Source organism: Hoplias malabaricus, chromosome 4 (genome assembly GCF_029633855.1).
Source record: "Hoplias malabaricus isolate fHopMal1 chromosome 4, fHopMal1.hap1, whole genome shotgun sequence".
Lineage (NCBI taxonomy): Eukaryota > Metazoa > Chordata > Actinopteri > Characiformes > Erythrinidae > Hoplias > Hoplias malabaricus.
Genome location: NC_089803.1, coordinates 40,841,283 through 40,860,589, shown reverse-complemented (window position 1 = coordinate 40,860,589; position 19,307 = coordinate 40,841,283). Strand labels below are relative to the sequence as shown.

The window sequence follows — 19,307 nt, the reverse complement described above, 5'->3', positions numbered from 1 at the left end:
TCAGTTCTATAGGGACCCTCTCTGTCTCTTGCACACTCACTCCACCCTCTTGTTCTCACTCTCAGAAACGTATAAAAACCTAGTAAATGCACTCACCAGTGCAGGAGTAGTCATCAATCCGGATGTAGCCAGTTTGGCAGACACACATGAAGGATCCAGGCGTATTCACACACACTGTGTTCTCCCTGCAGTAGTGTTTCCCCTCCGCACACTCATCAACATCTGCAACATGGAGAATGGTTATCATAAACCATTTGTATCAGCAATACACAAGCAAGCAGTATCAGCTTCATTAGTGTTGCACTTCAGTAGCACAGGGCGAGACAACTGAATAAAAAGGCAAAATATTTGGAGAAGCCCCAATGAAAAGCCCCTTATTGTCTATTTGCTATGTAACTAAAGCATATGCTGCTACATGAGTTCAGCACACATTAGACATTTATACATAATTTATTTGTACATGATTTATGCATTAATGTGTTTTATACTACACGAAAAAGGAAATGTTAAACATGAATATGAGTTGAACAAGAGTATAAAGCACCTCTGGTGACTCTTGTGTCAGTGACTAGGATGTATAATTTAGCATCAAATAATTTAATCAAATAAATAGGTTTTCTCTTGATGTTATTTCAGCTATGATATTTTAAGTTTGTCCTACAATTTCCAAAATACACCCCTCCAATTCTGACATGTCCAGTCTGATGTAGAATGGTGTACATTTACATTTACATATATGCATTTGGCAGACGCTTTTATCCAAAGCGACTTACAAAAGAGGATCTAACATTCGAACTACAGCACAAATTATACAAAATACCTTACATTAAGTGCAATATGCCAGGAAGTAATAAGTGCATTAAAGAAAGACATTCAGTGCAAAAGATACTCTCGGAAGAGCTGGGTTTTCAAGGATTTCTTGAATGCGGAGAGGGTTCCTGTTGCTCTGATGGTGCTTGGAAGCTCGTTCCACCAGCGTGGTACCAGAGATGAGAATAGCCTCGACTGACCTGTACGGGGGGTTGGCTGTGTTAGTTGGCGCTCCTTTGAGGAACGGAGAGGGCGGGCGCTAACGTATGGTTTTAAGAGTCTGTTGAGGTAGATGGGAGCAGAACCAGTGAATACTCTGAAGGCCATCATTAGTGATTTGAATTTGATGCGAGCAGCTAAGGGTAGCCAATGCAGCTCAACTAATAGGGGCGTGACATGTGCTCTTTTTGGTTGGTTGAAGACCAGGCGTGCTGCCGCATTCTGGATCATCTGTAGCGGAACACTATTGTACACTACTTTTATGTACACTATTTTTAAATAGCTTATTTATCCATTCCATTTGTCATCATTCATTTCTAATGTATTATGTTTCAGCTGCTCAGATTGTATTGTTTTCAAGATACACCCAGCAAAAATTTACTTGGTCAGAATTGGATACATAGGAACCTGTTAAATCAGTTTACCTCAGACCGATCACATACCCTTGTCTCATTTAACCCATCATTGCATTTTCCTCCATCCATCTGAATGGAAAACTGCTCTAAAAACTTTAGCTCTCAGAGGATACTGTCTGAATTCCAATTTTCAGCAACATTTTATCATTTTACAAATCCCAACAAGTCCTTATATTTCCAACTAGATATTAATTTCAACTTTATTTTAGGGCAATTTCCTCTAAGACGGAAATTGTTTCACAACAGAGATAGTGTACAGGGGGTGTACACTGCTCCACAAAATTCAAGGTTTTTTTGTGCATGTATGCAGAGGGATTTGCATAATGTTCTTGTGTAATTACACAGCTATAAACCAAACAATTGTTTCTTACTTGTCTTTACTTGAATAAAATCATTAGTTAAGTGATTTGGGGAACTATTTGTTTGTAGTGAGGAATATCTGCTGCAACAGGGATTTCTCCACTAATTGTAATGATATTTGAATATTTCTCCACACTCTAAGTTTAAACGGCTAAACTTTCTTCAGCTTTTAAGCTAGAACCATTTTGCAGGATTGTATATCCTGTATTTAAATACTTAATTTCAAAGTGATTCAGCATTCAATCCAATATGACATTGTTTCCCACAGAAAATAAAATCATTGGGTATATTACTGAATTATGTTAAGTAGGTTTAATTATGTAATGTTAACTTCATAAACATTTGCTATGAAGAGAACAACAGAAGACAATAATTGTGCTAAATAGAACCAAGCACATATCTTTAAAAGCAATTAAACAATTGGTTTCATAACCAATTTTCCCATATTCCACTTTGAATGGAGAACATTAGCTGATTAGCTGTCATATTTAGCTCTCTCTCTCTCTCTCTCTCTCTCTCTCTCTCTCTCTCTCTCTCTCATGCACACAATCTTTGACAAAGCTGTGCTCCCACTCCTGTATCTTATTTGAAGTGTTTATAATTTTTTATTTCACTTTCATATGTCTACTAGCCCATCAAACTATCATTAGCACATTATCAGCCTTGTGGCAACAGCAACACAAAAATCACAGGCTTTTTTTTGTTATGTTTTCTACTAGAGTTTGCTTTATACTACATTGGCTTGACTTGCCTGCACTTCTTTATAATTACACCATCAGAGGCATTACAAAAGCATACAATATTCAGATAAATTACATAAATAATTGCACTGCATTATCCACATTCTAAGAAAAGAAGTTTTGAACATGGCAAGGAAATCCCTGGCTTAGATGGCCGCAGTCATTTGAGGACCCTTCATGATCCACAACCTAGTTCATCCATGACATCAATGACAGAAATGTTGATGTGAAATGGGGAAATGTGAATTTGGGATCTCATGCAGCTGCATGTCATCCTGCTACAAAAACTCCACTGCCTCCAACAGCACCAAGTCATGGAGCAACTTCAAAAGGAACAGTTCGGGCCGGTTCCAGGTGACAGGAGTGTAGCACTATAAATTAGGTAATTTGGGGCAGTAAAACTGCATATTGCAGTGTTGAGCCCTGTAAAAATACAGTATGCGAAATTCTTCCACTGCAAACGCCTTAGTTCTGTTTAATAACTTATTATGAGTGTAGTAAAAATGCTCAAGCTCGAACATGCTGGAAGAAATTTCTGGCTCTGAAAACCTGGAAGTGAATGAACAGTGAATCTCAAACTGCAAAGAAACTCTAAATGCATTTGCCATTTTCCATAAGTAAATGCCATGGCCTCTTTAAAAAAATAAAATAAAATAAAAATGGTTATGGTACATATAGTGCTCTTGGATTTACTGTGGGCTACTTTATCTTCATTCTCATGTACCTGACAGAACAATCTAGGACTGCTGCAATAACCTGATGACTGCAAAGTGTTATGTAGTCAATTTATTACTCAACAAATCTAATTACACCTGACATGTTGTAATGTAATTTAAACAAACTGTGAAATAATTACCACCTTCTGCATTTTAATGAAAATCCACCCACAACACTGCTTTTTAAATTAAGCTGAATGAACAGAAAAGCAACTACTTTTGACAGAAAACAACTTGTTATTAGTATACACAGCGACACAGAGGTAATTACCTATACTTAAACACTGATGGAAGAGTAAATGTAATGTGCTGTGTGCACAAGGTTGTCACGATTACTTAATTAAGCACTAAAACACTTATTGGCTTAAAGGAAAAATGTACATAATAACATTACTGGCTTTGCATAGTCGTGATATATGCCTGCATCACAAAACTTAGGTAAATATGCAGAATTTACTGAATTAAATTCAATGTAAATTACATGTGGTATTAATACAGCAGGAGGCCACAATAACCTTTAATACCCATATTAAAGTTTGCCTTTTTACTTCCTTAACAATTTGCCATGTTAACCAACATAGTGTGAAACAACCAACCCGATATGATTTTACCATCAGGACTTGTATCAATCATTTTTCATTTTAGTTTTTCATTTGAAGGTAGACAGAAAATCCAAAGTGTTGGTCAGCAGGCTAGCCAGTTAATATCGGTAATGCTTATGATTTTTTTTTACACATTTAAGGCAAAAGCAGAACTACAAGCATGTCAGCCTCTCACTAAAAAAAAAATTATGATAGCAATGTATAAAATCAAACACAGCCTCTGCAGACCAACATCAGAACAGCAGCAGAATGCGTCATACTGAAGAACTCACTTTTACAACTAGACATATATGCCCAATTGAGATATTTATGCCCAATCTGATCTGCCCTGGTGAAATGTAAATGCAATTATCACTGGAACGGAATTGTCTAGGAGGAATTACAGTTCGAAGCACTGTGTAAAACCTTCCTACAAAAATTGGCTACAAAATGGCACCAATTTTATATTGATGTCAATGGCTTAAGACAGGGTTGTCCAACTAGCTCATTTAAGTGTGATAGTCAGGTGTCCACATATTATAGGTTTGTCCCAACTGATTATATTCATTCATCCATATTCACTTATCAGGTTCAGGGTCACGGTGGGTCCAGAGCCTACCTGGAATCATTGGGCGCAAAGCAGGAATACACCCTGGAGGGGGCACCAGTCCTTCACAGGGCAACACACACATTCACTCACACGTACGCCAATCCACCTACCAACGTGTGTTTTTGGCCTGTAGGAGGAAAACAGAGCACCCAGAGGAAACCCCGTCGGACTCAGGGAGAACACACCAAACTCTTCACAGTCAGTCTCCTGGAGCGGGAATCGAACCCACAACCTCCAGGTCCCTGGAGCTATGTGATTGGAACACTACCTGCTGTGCCACCATGCCGCCCCACTGATTATATTGAAAATCAGAAACAATTTTCGGTTTTACTGAATGTTCTCTTGGAATTTCTTATACTCTGATTTGCGCCACCGTGCCGCCCTTTTATATAGTGTAATATTGCTAATTCCACCAAAACTAGGGACAGTGTTTGAACATACCAAAAAAAAAAAAAAAAAAAACAACTATAAAATAGTCATTGGTAAACAGTCATTGGTATAACAGAATTAAGATCAAGGATTGGCCCAGGGTCACCAATTTATCAAGAATTCTACGAATGAATAACAAGAATTTTAAGAAGAACTTTCATGAACAGGTGCTGGAAACCATTTGAGATTTCACACATTAAAGTAGATATTATCATTAAAAATCCAGGACAAACCACCAGCAAATCCAGAAAAAACTGCATGTAAATGGTATACCTGAAAACCACCACAACATGCTCATGACATCTGAATCTTCAAACACCACAATAATAAATACCAACTTACTTTGATCGATTTTACAACATGGCTTGCAGAATACTCATACATTGGTAAGATACTGCATACAGTGAAATCTATTTGGCCCTCTAGACAACATCTTTATTATAAACATCCATTATGTTAACTTCAGTATGACAGCACCAAGCCACATTCTTCATATGTTACAACCAAATGGCTGCATAATCATTACGGGTGCTAAACTAAGACTGCCTTTCTCCAGTTCAAGTCCTTCTCCCTTTGAAAATAATAATAAAATAACCCCACCGAATTTCTGGATCAAATGACACCATAACCTCTCCAAATGATAATTAAGTGATGTTAAAAAGGAAAATAAAACAAGGTATCAAAATTACTATTGCCATTTATTAACACATTGCTTGCATCAGTGAATGGGTGTTAAAAAACAAAACAGATGTGTTTCTGAAGATCAAACAAGAAGAATTTACTAGTAATTGTGTCCTATATCTGATCGTTTTTCATTAGATTTGTTTAAACAACATTAAATCACTGTCAGTCAAGGGGAGACAACCTATATACTTTCCATAATGTCTACTCCAACTTCTGTCTGGCACTGCATTTCACTCAAGTTATGTAGCTCTGTGCCCACAGGGGCCAGAAAGTCGTGAAGTACCTTGACAGTATGCGCTGTCATCCCGCAGCGCTCTGTAGCCATCTCTGCAGCTGCAGCAGGCTCCTGCCTCCAGATTCACACACTCAGAGTTCTCTACACAGCTGCTGCTGTACCCTTCCGCACAGAAATCATGTCCTGTGACAGACACACAGACACAGGCAAAACACATCACACCTCTGTGTCTTTCTGGCATCTCCCATCAATACACAGAGAGAGAGAGAGAGAGAGAGAGAGAGAGAGAGAGAGAGAGAGAGAGAGAGAGAATGTTTGTGTGTGTGGGTGGGTGTATGTGATATAAAAATAGCTCTGAGGTGTCAGGGAGATGCATGGGTATGAGTTGACCGAGTCCATTGTTTAGGAGTATAATGAGCACAGGTAGCAACCTTAAGAGATAACTCATTAGCACAAGAGACAGTGATGTAAAGTATACCTTTTAAACTTGGAAAAGCAGTTTGTGTGTTTGTGTGTGTGTGTGTGTGTGTGTGTGTGTGTGTGTGTGTGTGTAATGGTTCATGTAGTGGTGTATTCCCTAGAATACCAAAAATCTATTCTTAGCTCTGTCATCACAAGATTCTTGGTGAATAGGAATGAATAGACGGATTCCCAGTGAAGAACAAACAGCCTAAAAAAACTGACCTGCTATACTCCTTGCTATTAGCTTTGAATAATCGCGAGCTCAAATACAAAATAATGTTCACCGTGCTTAACACTGTAACTAATGACTGTAAAGGCTGCATCTTTTTTGCACTTTTTTCATATATATGGACCTAACTGAGTCCATGTATTGCTTTTGTGATTTTGATGTTTACATGTCAGGAGTTAACATCTCATTTCACAGAGAGCTGAAGTAGCAACAGATTCTGAATTCGCATCAATAGGAGCACACTGCATTTAACTAATACAGGTGTTCTTAACCTGGGGGCCATGACACACATAGGTGTCTTGGTATTTTCTCAGGTGGGATGCAAATGTGGCTGTACAAAATATACCACTGCAAAGTGAAGCACAGCCCTCCCAGAGCATTGTCCCATGGTAGTGCTGTTTGATGCTTCAGAAGTAATCCCGTGTTTGAACACACATGACCAGTTATTTTGGGTCATCCCACTGAACAATCATCATTTCTCATTAAGCTCATATATTTACACATTTAACAGAAACAAACACAGGGTATATGCGGTTTATTCCCGCTGTCACACATTCTCTTTGTTTAGCACAGAATGGTTTACGTGTATCACTCTGTAATGGCTGCATTTTTAAATTGCTGGATGTTAAGGGGAAATTAATCAGCGATTTACATTCCTAAATTTGTAAATATTGCTTGATTTGCTCTGAATGTTTCCTTTCTGCAGATTCTCTCCTGAAGGTGGGGTCTGTTATGGACAGATGGTACCACGTTTGTTCTTATTTTCTTTTGTTACATTCATTTCGACAGACATTTTGCATTTTCCTATGTGAATGATGGTTTGGTTTTTGCCTTCAACGGAATTTTATTGTATTAAAGTCTTAATAAAACAAATTATATCTGCACAAAAGTTTTTGTTGAAGAACTAAAATAAAAAGATGTCAAAACGTCCTTGTGTTATCAATCTTATTAGGTGAGCTGAGATGTTGGAAATTTGTTTTAAAGGCCAAGAAGGGTTTAAATTGAGAAATAGGTTAAGAACCACTGAACAGCAATGTTTTTAAAAGACAAAAACCTGGTAGAATAGGATTAGCATCTGCCTGACTGGAATGAAAGCCTACAGCCACTTGAGCCCTTTTTGGACAAAAGTGGTGAACCCAGATACAGTACCAGTCAAATGTTTCGACACATCTTCTCATTCAATGATTTTCCTTAGTTTTTTATTATTTTCTACATGTTAAGTGAATATGGAAGACATTAAAACTATGAAGGAACACATGGAATTGTGTAGTAAACAAAAAAGTGTTAAACAAACCAGAATATGTTTTATACTTTCTTCAAAGTAGGCACCTTTTGCTTTGATGACATCTTTGTACACCCTTGCACACTCTCAATCAGCTTCATGAGGTTGTCACCTGGAACGGTTTTCAGTGAAAGCTGTGGCCTGGTCAAGAGTTCATCTGTAGAACTGCTCGCCTTCTTAATGTGTTTGAGACCATAACTTGGCTTGTGCAGAGGTAGGGGCTGGTAGACCGCTCTATACAGTGAATAGCCCTATTCCACCAATGCCTAATGAGAAGATGTGTCCAAAGTTCTGGTACTGTATATGCAGTGACACATGATATAACTCCATTCCTTAATTCTGTATGCAGTTGTGTGTTTGTATGTGTGTTTATATGTATGTATGTATGTATGTATGTGTCTGTGTATGTATGTACGTGTCTAACCTCGACACACTTTGCAGCAGCGGTCTGTGAGGGCTATCTGCTCTGACTCAGGGCAGCTCAGCTCTGGGCAAGAAGCACTTTCAACCCTTCGCATGCTACGGTCCTGTCCACACACATGCACATGAATTAGTGAGGGGTTAACTGGAATAATTTGTACAAAATATTCTACATTCACTCACCAAAAATATTGTAAACATTCAGGCTTTGTGAATTCTGTTACTTTTAGGAACTTCCATTTCTGATTGAGGTGTTAAATTTTGTGCACACCGACACAAAAACAGAAAATTTGTACCATTTCAATAGCAAGCAGTGAGCAATAGAATATAAGCAGCTGGACATTAAATACAAGTAATTATATTCAGTACCAAGCAACAGCAAGAGAGGTATAAAGCCCCTAACTTCTGGCTGAGGAGCAATGGAACTGTATTCTCTGGAGTGTTGAAGCATTATGCAATAACTTTGGGAAGAACTGGAGGATCGTGTAGGACCCAAAACTAGTAATCCAACACCTTTATCTGACCTCACTTATTTTTGTGCATTGGGTCACATACACTGCCATGCAGGTGTCACTGCTGTGCAGAGAATTATCCACCTTCCATTCATTCATTATCTGTAACCACTTATCCAATTCAGGGTCGCGGTGATCCACCTTCCAAATAATACCTATTCCACACTCATTTTAAAATCAGAAATGGACCAGTGATGTTTAGGGTGTAGGGCAGCTGTTATAGTGTATGTAATTTACACAATACAGCTATTGAATGGGCTACAAGGCAGGTAGAGCTCACAGAGTGCTCAGTGAGCAGGATAGAGTACAGGTTTCTGAATAGCATGTGTAAAATAACACAATTTATATCTCTCTTCTCACATCAGAACCATGACCAATGGACAAATCTTGCAGTAACGTGATATGAATCAGGGGAAGATTAAGCGTAATCGCTTCAATTGTCTCTCGCTTACCCTGCACTCAAAAAGCAGGCAGTTCCCTGTAGAGTCACGCACACTCTTACGATCACCCTCAACATAAACTCTTCCCCTGAACAGACACACAGCTAGAGGGAGAGTGAGAGAGAGGGAGAGTGAGAGAGAGAGAGAGAGAGAGAGAGAGAGAGAGAGAGAGAGAGATTCAGAGATATTCAGGCAGCAGAGAGACAAACTATCTGATCAGCATACAAGATTGGTTAGCACTCTAGTTAAATAACAGATTTAGTCATTAGTCAAACAGCCATTAGCCCTGCTTACTGAGACGTGCAACTGCTCAGCTCGACATGGGCCTTGAATTATTTATGATCTGTGTGCATGAATGTGTCTGTGTTTATATGAGTGGGTGGCTGGGTTTGTGGGTGCATTCCCATTTGTTGGCAGCTTAGCCTTGTAACACTGGGGTATGGTGGTCAGCTTGTTTTAAAAACAAAGTGAGGGACTGGCAGTGGGTTTAGAATAGACAGATTAAACAAAATACAGAGATGCAAAGAAATAGACAGGGAAGAAGAAGGGTTAGAGAAATTTGATTAAAAATTCTGAAAATATACTAGTCATATAAGTGTGTGGAATAATTGCAGAAAACTGAAGCTGAGAAGTCTGTATGTCTGAAACTATATTAGAGTGATAAAAATAATATTTTACCCTTGTTTGAGCTAAACACAAGCAAAAAGTCAGACCAATATCTAAACATTAACTTTACACTCTTTAATAGGTAACTGATTTGGCATCCATTATGCATATTCTAATATGTTGTTCTGTCTCAGCAACAAATTTGTGGGTAGTGGGCAGTAAGGCAAATGAATGAGTTACATAATGCATGTCATTTGTAATAATACCACTATAAAGGGCATTTGTCACTACATTTTTTCTTGTTCATTAAGTATTTGCAGTTTGTATGAATTACAAAGTTTAAAATACATTCCTGTGAAGCAAAAGACATTTATGTTAATGTTGGGGGTGGGTCTTGGAAATATTTTCGACAACCATCTTTATCTTTAGTCACATATCCGCTTAGTAACAAGAGGCACACAAGGCACTTTAAGATAAACTCAGAAGGTGTAGTGACCTAAACGGCTTACTTGAAATGAGACTGAAGCCGTCAAAATTACTCTGGAAATCCATTTACACTTTGAACATTAAAGGCAACTGTGAACTTCATGTAGTGACAGTATTTTGGTGAACAATATTACATAAACATGCAGGCAGTGAACAACCATCAATTACATGTTGACGTCGTGGCCACTGGGTCGTGCACATTGTATGGTCAAACCGCACAAACTCCTGTGATTGGCTGGTGCAAAACGTGTTCCATTATTTAAAGATGGATTACATTAAACAAAAAATAAAGTATGTGAAATTGTAAGTTCATAAAGATAATAATGTCTTGACATATCACATGCAAACATGCTGAAAGTGTACCAAGCCTCCATGGAAAAAATAGTCAATGTACAAAAATGCAGAGATCCATACAGTCCATAATATTTTCATGTTAGTATAAATTTTAATACTGCCAACACCCACACTTAACATTCCTACTTAACTCTTAGCATGAATCTAATACACATGAAATAGTTTATGCATGTGTGTTAGGGGTTGTGTGTTAACTCACGCTGACACTCTTTACAGCAGGCTCCAAGAATGTAGGCTGGTGCAGTGTCTGGAGGGCACTGAGGTGCAGGGCAGAAGATGCTCTCACACTCAACAGTACCATTCTATAAGAAACAAACACACCTACATGAGCTCGAACAGAGTGCCTCCGTTTGCTACAACCTAGAGATCTATTGTGTTGTTTACATTAATGCACTGCTAAAGGCCAGGCTAGAGAAGATCAGTCTGCGTCAGCTTGCTAGCTTAAGCAAAGTCTCAGCAAAGACAGTTAAATGAGCTTAATAATGAAACTCTTACCAAACACGTGCAGTTCTTACAACCATCTATCCAGACCTCCTCATCTCTATAGATTTCTCCATTCAGAGAGCAGGTTCTCTCACAGTAACACCCATCCAGAGCCCTCATTCGCTCTTCCGCTTGTGCAAGCTACAACCAGGGAAGAGAAGAGATTTTTTTAAGAAAAAAGAAATCAGTAAAGTCAAAGTAAAGGAATAAATGATTAATTAATCATTCATTCATTCATTCATTATCTGTAACCGCTTATCCAATTCAGGGTCGCGGTGAGTCCAGAGCCTACCTGGAATCATTGGGCGCAAGGCAGGAATACACCCTGGAGGGGGCGCCAGTCCTTCACAGGGCAGCACAGACACACACACACACATTCACTCACACACTCACACCTACGGACACTTTGGAGTCGCCAATCCACCTGCAACGTGTGTTTTTGGACTGTGGGAGGAAACCGGAGCACCCAGAGGAAACCCACGCGGACACGGGGAGAACACACCAACTCCTCACAGACAGTCACCCGGAGTGGGATTCGGACCCACAACTTCCAGGCCCCTGGAGCTGTGTGACTGCGACACTACCTGCTGTGCCACCGTGCCGCCCTCATTAATTAATAATGATAACATTATGTTTTTACAAGCAACCATGACATTTTAGCTGATGATTAAATGCAGTTAGCAGTTTCATTGTCTTTTAGTTTATTATATTAAATAATTAAAGTGCATGGCAAACTGGCTGATTAGTTGTCTTACCTAATAGCCATTTTCAATTAAAAACAGACACAGCTCACACTCAAACAATAATTACTCATGACTGCCCTCAAACAGCAACAGTCACAAGGTAGGACATATTTATAAACATTTTCCACAATAGCAATTAGTAAAACTAGATTATAGAAAACACACAGCATTCTGTTCAGTGTTACATGAACATGGAATTTTGAAAACTAACAACAACAGAAAAATGCTCCTCAATAATTATGATGAGGCAATTAAGTATTAATAATACAGAATACCTAAATACAGACTACCTGCACATTGTTGGAGTTTTACAAGTGGAAAAAAGTGTACAAATGTTTAACAAATTTTTTCCAGCTCCCATTTTAGACATCACTCCTCACAATTTCATAAATCTTCCTTCAGTGCTCATTAAAGCAATAATTGTCACCTTTCCAGATGTTTTGGCCAAAATGTCCTGAAGCTCCATGATCTTCTGCACAAGACCGTGGAAATCGTTGCAGGTGGGACAAGCTGAAATTGAAAAGATCATCAGTGGCACTGGGAGGAATGCTTAATGAACATTTCACATGTATCATTATTCATTTTAAATTATATCCTCAAGAACCCCTTTTAATGCAAATTTAATAAGACATGTGATATTAGTGTGTCCTCGGCTGATGAAGTGCACTCACTGCGGTTGAGGTCTGGACATTGAGAAATGTATCCCTGGGGCATGAGCAGCAACTGAACATCCTGCATCACGCCCTAAAAAGAGAGCGACAGGAAGTGACAAAAAAGAATGAGAGAGAGAGAGAGAGAGCGAGAGAGAGAGAGAGAGAGAGAGAGAGGTCAAATTAATAGCTATTCACTACAGTCTGGTGGAAATGTATTAATATATTAATGCAACACTGACTCGATTGAGAAGCTGACTCAATCACAGCCCCATTAAAGGCTCAGTGTAAAGTCAGATTCATCATGACTGAATGTTAGACACAAGAAAAACAGAGCAGTATACTTAAAAACATGTACCTTGAAGAATCCATGAGCGTTATTCCTTTGTCCTAGCCACAAAGCTGTCCCTGCAGGAATGTCCATAGAAGGTTTCTCCACAAGTCTCTCATAGATTCTGAAAATATCAAGTGTTTAAAGGAATCACTACAATCCCTATTTAATTGGCTAGAAAGCTACAGTTTTTTTTTTAATTAACAGGATCCCACCTCGACCCTTTCTCCAACCTATCTTGTTTATTTTTTTGGCTTTACACACATTCTGAAGCCGCCCTGAACTCTTGGCCAAAAATACATCTGTGTTCGCCCACCCTGTTTCAGTCAAAGAACAGTCAAACAGACCAGGAGCTGGAACCCAATGCTGGCTAACTCATAGAAATTTCCAGGCCACACAAACTTTACCCAGTCTTCATCTACATACATATCTATCTTTGTGAAAGAATTATGCCACCTCCAGAGTGTTTTCCTGCATTGTGCCCAGTGATTCCAGGTAGTCTCCAGACACACCGCGACCCTGACCTGGATAAGCAGTTACAGACAATGAATGAATGAATGAATGAATTACAGTGCAGGTCCTACATACCTGCTGCAGTCCACATACAGCACTAGCTGTGAGGCACTAAGTGAAAGAGCCACTCTGTGCCAGCGGCCATCTGCCAAACTGTAGGGGAACACTTCAGTGTGGGTGTGGTGTTCTTCTGTCCAGTAGTGCAGACGGACCTCACTGCACTGTCCACTGCTCTCCAGCTCCAAATACCTGCAATTTCAGTTCAGATCACCTTTGCTGCAGTTACACACACGTAAAAGAGAGCTTGCCAGGCTCATGTGGTTCAAACAGCAGGATCAGGCAGATTACAGCATTGACTGGCAAAACATTACAGAAGCGTCTGAGTCATATTGAGCCCTCCAGAATTACTGGCACTCTTGGTAAAGATGACAAGAAAGGTTATATAGTTTATCTCTATGAAGAAAATGTCTTTGTAGATTATCAGCTTGATGTTGCACTGGCAATATGAGAAACATTATCTTCTAGTGAAAATAACATGTTCAAAGCTAAGAGAAATCGTTTAAAAAACGTGTTTGCATATATATATATATATATATATATATATATATACACACACACACACACACCTACACCAGCAGAGTCAGACAGGATTACAAAAGCAGAAGCACACTATTCTGACAACAGCATCTCTGATTCTACAAAATTTGGTGCTTACAGCTTTAACACAGTAGGAGTAGAAATGCTGTATCAAAGGTGGTTTGGTATATTTTGATGCTAATTTTGTCTGAATGTGCGTGAGTGTGGGTACTGTAACTGTGTGAGCAGATTACTCATTACAAATAAATGCTCAATTCTCAAAAAATATTTCTCAAATTGCTTAACTAATGACATTATATCAATTGATTTTCTGCAATAACTGTTTTTTTTTGTTGTTTTGAACTTTTGAAATTTACATTGAACTCTTTGAAGCAGCGTACAACGCCTAGTGCCAAACAAATGCTTATAACTTGAAAACTATATTGTGAACCATATCAAATATACAGGTTAGAATGTGGGATTTTCCTCTACCAGTTAAAATTTAAATTAAGTTTCTAGGTGAAAATATAAGGATCTTAGAAGAAAATGTTTTGCTGAATAGTTGAATTCAGACATTTATCACTTGTAGTAGAGCACTGATGACAAAATCCACTCTTTGGCCCCTCCATTAAAATTAATGCTAGACAGAAAATTGGGATTAAATGTAATGAAGATATTGGGGCACAAATCAATATCACAATTAATTGTACATTTTACCATGATAACAATTAATGAACAATTCTTTTGTTTTTGTATTTTGGACTCTCATAATTTAGTGACGAATCTTGTACTGTAAATTTACTCCAGTATTAAATATGGGATATTTTTCTAACGTTGCTGGGACCTTGTTCCTCTCTTGTTTTCTGAGCACTGAGCTTCTCTTGTTTTCTTAGCACTGTTTATATTTGGTGTGTGATTGTGCTTTGGTCGCTGAAATTGTTTTTTCTTAGCATTTACATTTCACTTCTTTTTGTTTAGTGTCGTCTTAATTAAAGTCAAAGCTAAACACGTCCAAACCACAGACACTGTGTTTTCTTTGGTACAAGCTGCTCGAGTCGCTTGGTCGGCCTCTGCATTTATGTTGCTTCCACGTGGCAGATAGGGGGCAGAATCACGACTACAGCGTGGTAGTGTGATCTTAAAGGGACAGTAAATGAACACACAGTAGGGACACAACAGAATAAAAAGAATTGATGTGATCGATATAGATAAGATTATGTTGATTAGAAATTCTGAATGTTGATTTTGATTAATTTCTGATTAATTGCCCAGACCTAAGACCAAGTTAAAGCATTCGGAATTTTTGTTTCAAGCAAGGACACACTTTAATGCATTCCTAACACTCAAAAATACTTTTGATGCTTAATGTATGAATACTATTGTACTCATCCAAAAAAAACATATACCACACTATTTCATGTCGACACTTTGTCTTTACCAGAATTTCTGTACCAGAAAGCTGCTTTGTGACAACATCAGTTGTAAAAACGCTATACAAATAAATTAGATTTGAATTTGATTTGATAGACATATCAGAGTTGGTGTTGAAATCTCAAAAATATAGAAGTAGAATTGGATTAGGTGGAACAATAGTAAAGATCATAAAAATAAAACTTAAGAAGAACAATTATCAGCAAGCAACAGACTAATTACTAGTTGTTAGGCCTTGTAAGTGGAGCAGATTAATGCATGATAAAAACAAAGAAGAGTCCAGGTTTTAATTTCACACACACAAAATCCACCTCAAGGAATGAAATAAAAGAAAGTCAATCAAAAAGCAGTGAGTGTTGTAAACACAAAAATGCAGACAAACTAAATACATTAAACTGAGATCAAAGTGAGAATATTCCATACAATAAACATAACAGAGGTAGAATGAACAAAACAAAAGTGCTCAGCAATTGCAGTCCCATAAGGGACTTTTGCTTAAATACAGCTCAGAGGAGGAGAGTGATGAAAATCAGTTATGAGCCTTAAGGAGTCAGGTGAGTTGGAGCATTTTCAATAAAGCAGAGTGAATTTTCATCTATCACACATTTCTATGGAGACGAGAGACAGTTGTCTGGGAGTGCAGCAGCAACACAAAGCAGGCAGAGTGAAATAGAGTTCAGATTTTCTCCAGTTTATTCAAATAAGTTGCAGGCTGCATCTTATCAGATTGATGAAATTCCGCACTGAGTGTTTCGTCATAAGACGTACATGTTGAAATCCATGGTGAGAAGATGGAGGTGAAGTCAGTGTCACATTTTTAAAAGAGTTCAATCAAATGCTTTTCACTTGAGCACAGCACCAACCTTAGAGTCTTAATAATAAAGGTGCTACAAAAAGTTCTTTGAGCAATGTCATAGAATAAACACATTTCGTTCCATAAAAAAAACTTTTTTGCTAATACGTTTAAATAGGTAAAAAACCTTAAGATTGAGTGATGGGTTTTTAAACCTTTAAAAGGTTCTTCACACTCACAATCTCTTAAACACTGTTCTTTATGGAATTAAACACGGTTCTTTTGTGGCAGGGGTAACTAATTCAAATTAATTAAGGTCCAGTTAGAGAAAATGTTCTCAAACCAAGGTCTGGAACATAATGTATAACCTGCATTATGATCAGTGGCATATCATAATGCACAGATCTGATTAGCTGAGTTGCCTCAAGTGTGAACACATGCGATTAGTCTGGTAAATTCCTGGAGCTCTAAACCTGAACTGTAATGACTAGAAGAGTCACACCGTTTAAAACAAACAATCTGTTCAAAATTAAACAGCTCTTAATAGTTTATCAATTACAGGTCCAGGTCCAGATAGGACAGCGTCTGCGTCCAAACTCCTATCAAATGCCTATTCGTGACCCCTGTTCTATGGCATCACTCAAAGATCCCTTTGTAGCACCTTTATTTTAAGAAAAGTGTAGCTTGGTGTATTGTGGTTACATTTTAAGTTTTTAGACACTGTTTGAAATACCACAGAAATTATTTGTAACTCTAGCTGTTAAGTTTTGTAGATTTGGTTTTATCCCAGTGTCGCCTGTTACTGATTTTCTGCTTTACTGTTTTGGTGTTCAGTCGGAGATTGTTTGTTTGTTTGTGTCCCATTTACAGAGCCAGGGCTGCATTCCAACACCTGACCTTTTTCGAACTCGGAAACAAATCAGAGAATTAGCAAATGGTTAGGAGACATTGTCTGAATTTTATTGAAATTGTATTGGATTAAAATCATGTACCTCTTCAATGAAATATCCAAGCACATGTCCTCTAGATATTTTTATATGTTTATACTGGTACAAAGATTATGTTATTTGGTTTTAAGTTTTAACAAAGTGTTGAATTGTGTTGGGGTTATTTGCAGGTGAAAGAATATGACATTACATTATGTAATGCAATCAAAAGATTAAGCGTTTTGAGTGAAGCTGGCTCTCTGATTTCTCTTTTCTGCCAGTAAATTGCATTTCATAACTATGATAGATCAGAGCAATACTAACAACAATGAAGCCACACACTTAGGCATCAGCAGCAATATGACAGAATGGAAAGGGCAGGGGGTAAAAGCAATTAACATTGCTCAGGGTGTTCACACACAGCTGCCTTTACCAAAGGCACATCAGTCAGTCAGCTTCAGACTTCATTGCCAGAGCTAAACAAATAGGAGGTCCAGACATGTTTGTAGATAGAATTCATCATTAGGTGAGAGACATGTGGAATATCTTCCCATCTTCATGATTATTGATCATCTATGTACACTTCAATTAGAATTTCCATCTACTAAGTAATTCAGCTTCATTAAATTGTCTAGTAAAGTATCTGACTAAGAGTATCCCAACTATTTATATATAAATTTATCCACTGATTTGTCTATATATCCTGACTACAGTAATGTAATAACATGTCTCATCTTAAGGAGATTCTCCATCAGCATTACTACAGGAAGATAAGGCCTTTAAATATTATCATGATATTTCAAGCAGAGGCGATTGCTCTAAGACTGCAAGGGAAGCTCAGCTTCCCCTAAAATGCCAAAAAATAAGTGATCAAATATATACTGTTGTGTGTACATGCCATTGAATAAATATGCACTACAACGCGCTCAACTTTTGTTCAGAATCAGCTTCTTATCACTGGTAAAAGCGCGGCTTTTCTCTCAATCAACTTCACAGTGCTTTAAACAGTGAGAACGCTGAGCGCCCACAGAGTTCAATTGCGAAGCAGCGAAGTGCAGCGAAATGAGACGAGTCATTGGATAAATGCTGGGTTTTGTCCCGCCCATCGGACACTCAGCGTCTCTGGGGGTCTATGGGGCAGTGGGCTGTCCTCGGCTGGCCCGGACGCTCAGCTTCTGCATGATGATTGGATGATCTGTCTGAGGCTGAATCCATTTTTGATTGACAGCGAAATGAGCGAATCAGCGACCCTTTGGTGTAAAGATCCGTGGGAGCATTACATTTTCATTCGGTTCTGAGTTGAACCGGAGACTTTTTTTAATTCTCTTAGCGGCATTTTCTTTGTTAAAAATAACTAGCGACAAATCGAGCTTCTATTTCTGGTGGGTTTTTTGTAGCTGCTTGTGTTTGGAGACTGACTTCTATCACTCTTTCTGACTTCTATCGCAGTTTCTGTCCAGCGGGTGCTGCTGAGCCCCTCCACCGTCACAAAGCACTCACAGGCGGACTCACTTCACATGGGCCAAGGCCGTTTAAGCAGCTTAGCTCTGCTGGCCATTGAGAGGACACTAGTCAAGTCCCTGGAAAAGACGCCTTGTTGGTACGACAGGGTCACAGATCATTTTCTTAAGAAGGAACAGAGGGTAGAATTTACGTATAAATAAACCGACACATTTTATGATGTAGGAATAACTATGAACTAGGAATTCTTTGAAGCTGCTTTGTGACAACATCAGTTGTGAAAAGCGCTATATAAATAAATTTGATTTGATTGATTAGGCCGAAATTGAGCTTCCCCTCCTTGAAAGACCAGCATCCGCCACTGATTTCAAGGTATTTTGGCAATAACGATATAGCAAAGCACAGAAAAATACTTGAAATTACTAATCTCAAAACCACAAAAAAATATACTTATATATGTATATTTGCTTATTTTTGAAAACAACAGTAATTTACCATGATACATATTTAAAAAAACAAATATTAATGTAGCATATAAATCTACCACACCAAGTGAAGAAAATTTAGTGTGTCCATAGAAGCAGCAAACATAAACAATTATACAAAAAGTAACTTTAAAACTTCACAGTAAATAACAAAAACATGTACAGAATAGTTGCAGTACTAGTTGCTTGGGCTAGAGCATTTGTAATTTTCTTTGTTCTAAACCAGGTGCTTCTGCTTGAGGTGGTGAAACAGTGGTCCCTCTCTGTTGTTATAAGCTTCTTTCATTTCTAACACAATACCAAGATTTATTGTACATCTGACAT

The 19,307-nt window shown here is 38.2% G+C and overlaps 1 protein-coding gene across 2 annotated transcripts in view; it reads right to left on the bottom strand.

The window, feature by feature from the left end:
* Positions 1-19,307, bottom strand: part of nell2b (neural EGFL like 2b) — a 78,639-nt gene that overhangs the window by 41,012 nt on the left and 18,320 nt on the right. For both annotated transcript variants that reach the window (XR_010802213.1, XM_066668134.1), the window contains exons 4-13: positions 13,387-13,560; positions 12,826-12,922; positions 12,489-12,561; positions 12,245-12,327; positions 11,087-11,215; positions 10,791-10,893; positions 9,158-9,249; positions 8,198-8,300; positions 5,849-5,983; positions 97-222 (exon numbers count right to left, since the gene is read on the bottom strand). Coding sequence is in view for 1 of the 2 variants with exons in the window: in XM_066668134.1 (XP_066524231.1) it covers positions 97-222; positions 5,849-5,983; positions 8,198-8,300; positions 9,158-9,249; positions 10,791-10,893; positions 11,087-11,215; positions 12,245-12,327; positions 12,489-12,561; positions 12,826-12,922; positions 13,387-13,560 (1,115 nt within the window). In the remaining variant the exon portion in view is untranslated. The remainder of the gene's footprint in view (positions 1-96; positions 223-5,848; positions 5,984-8,197; positions 8,301-9,157; positions 9,250-10,790; positions 10,894-11,086; positions 11,216-12,244; positions 12,328-12,488; positions 12,562-12,825; positions 12,923-13,386; positions 13,561-19,307) is intronic.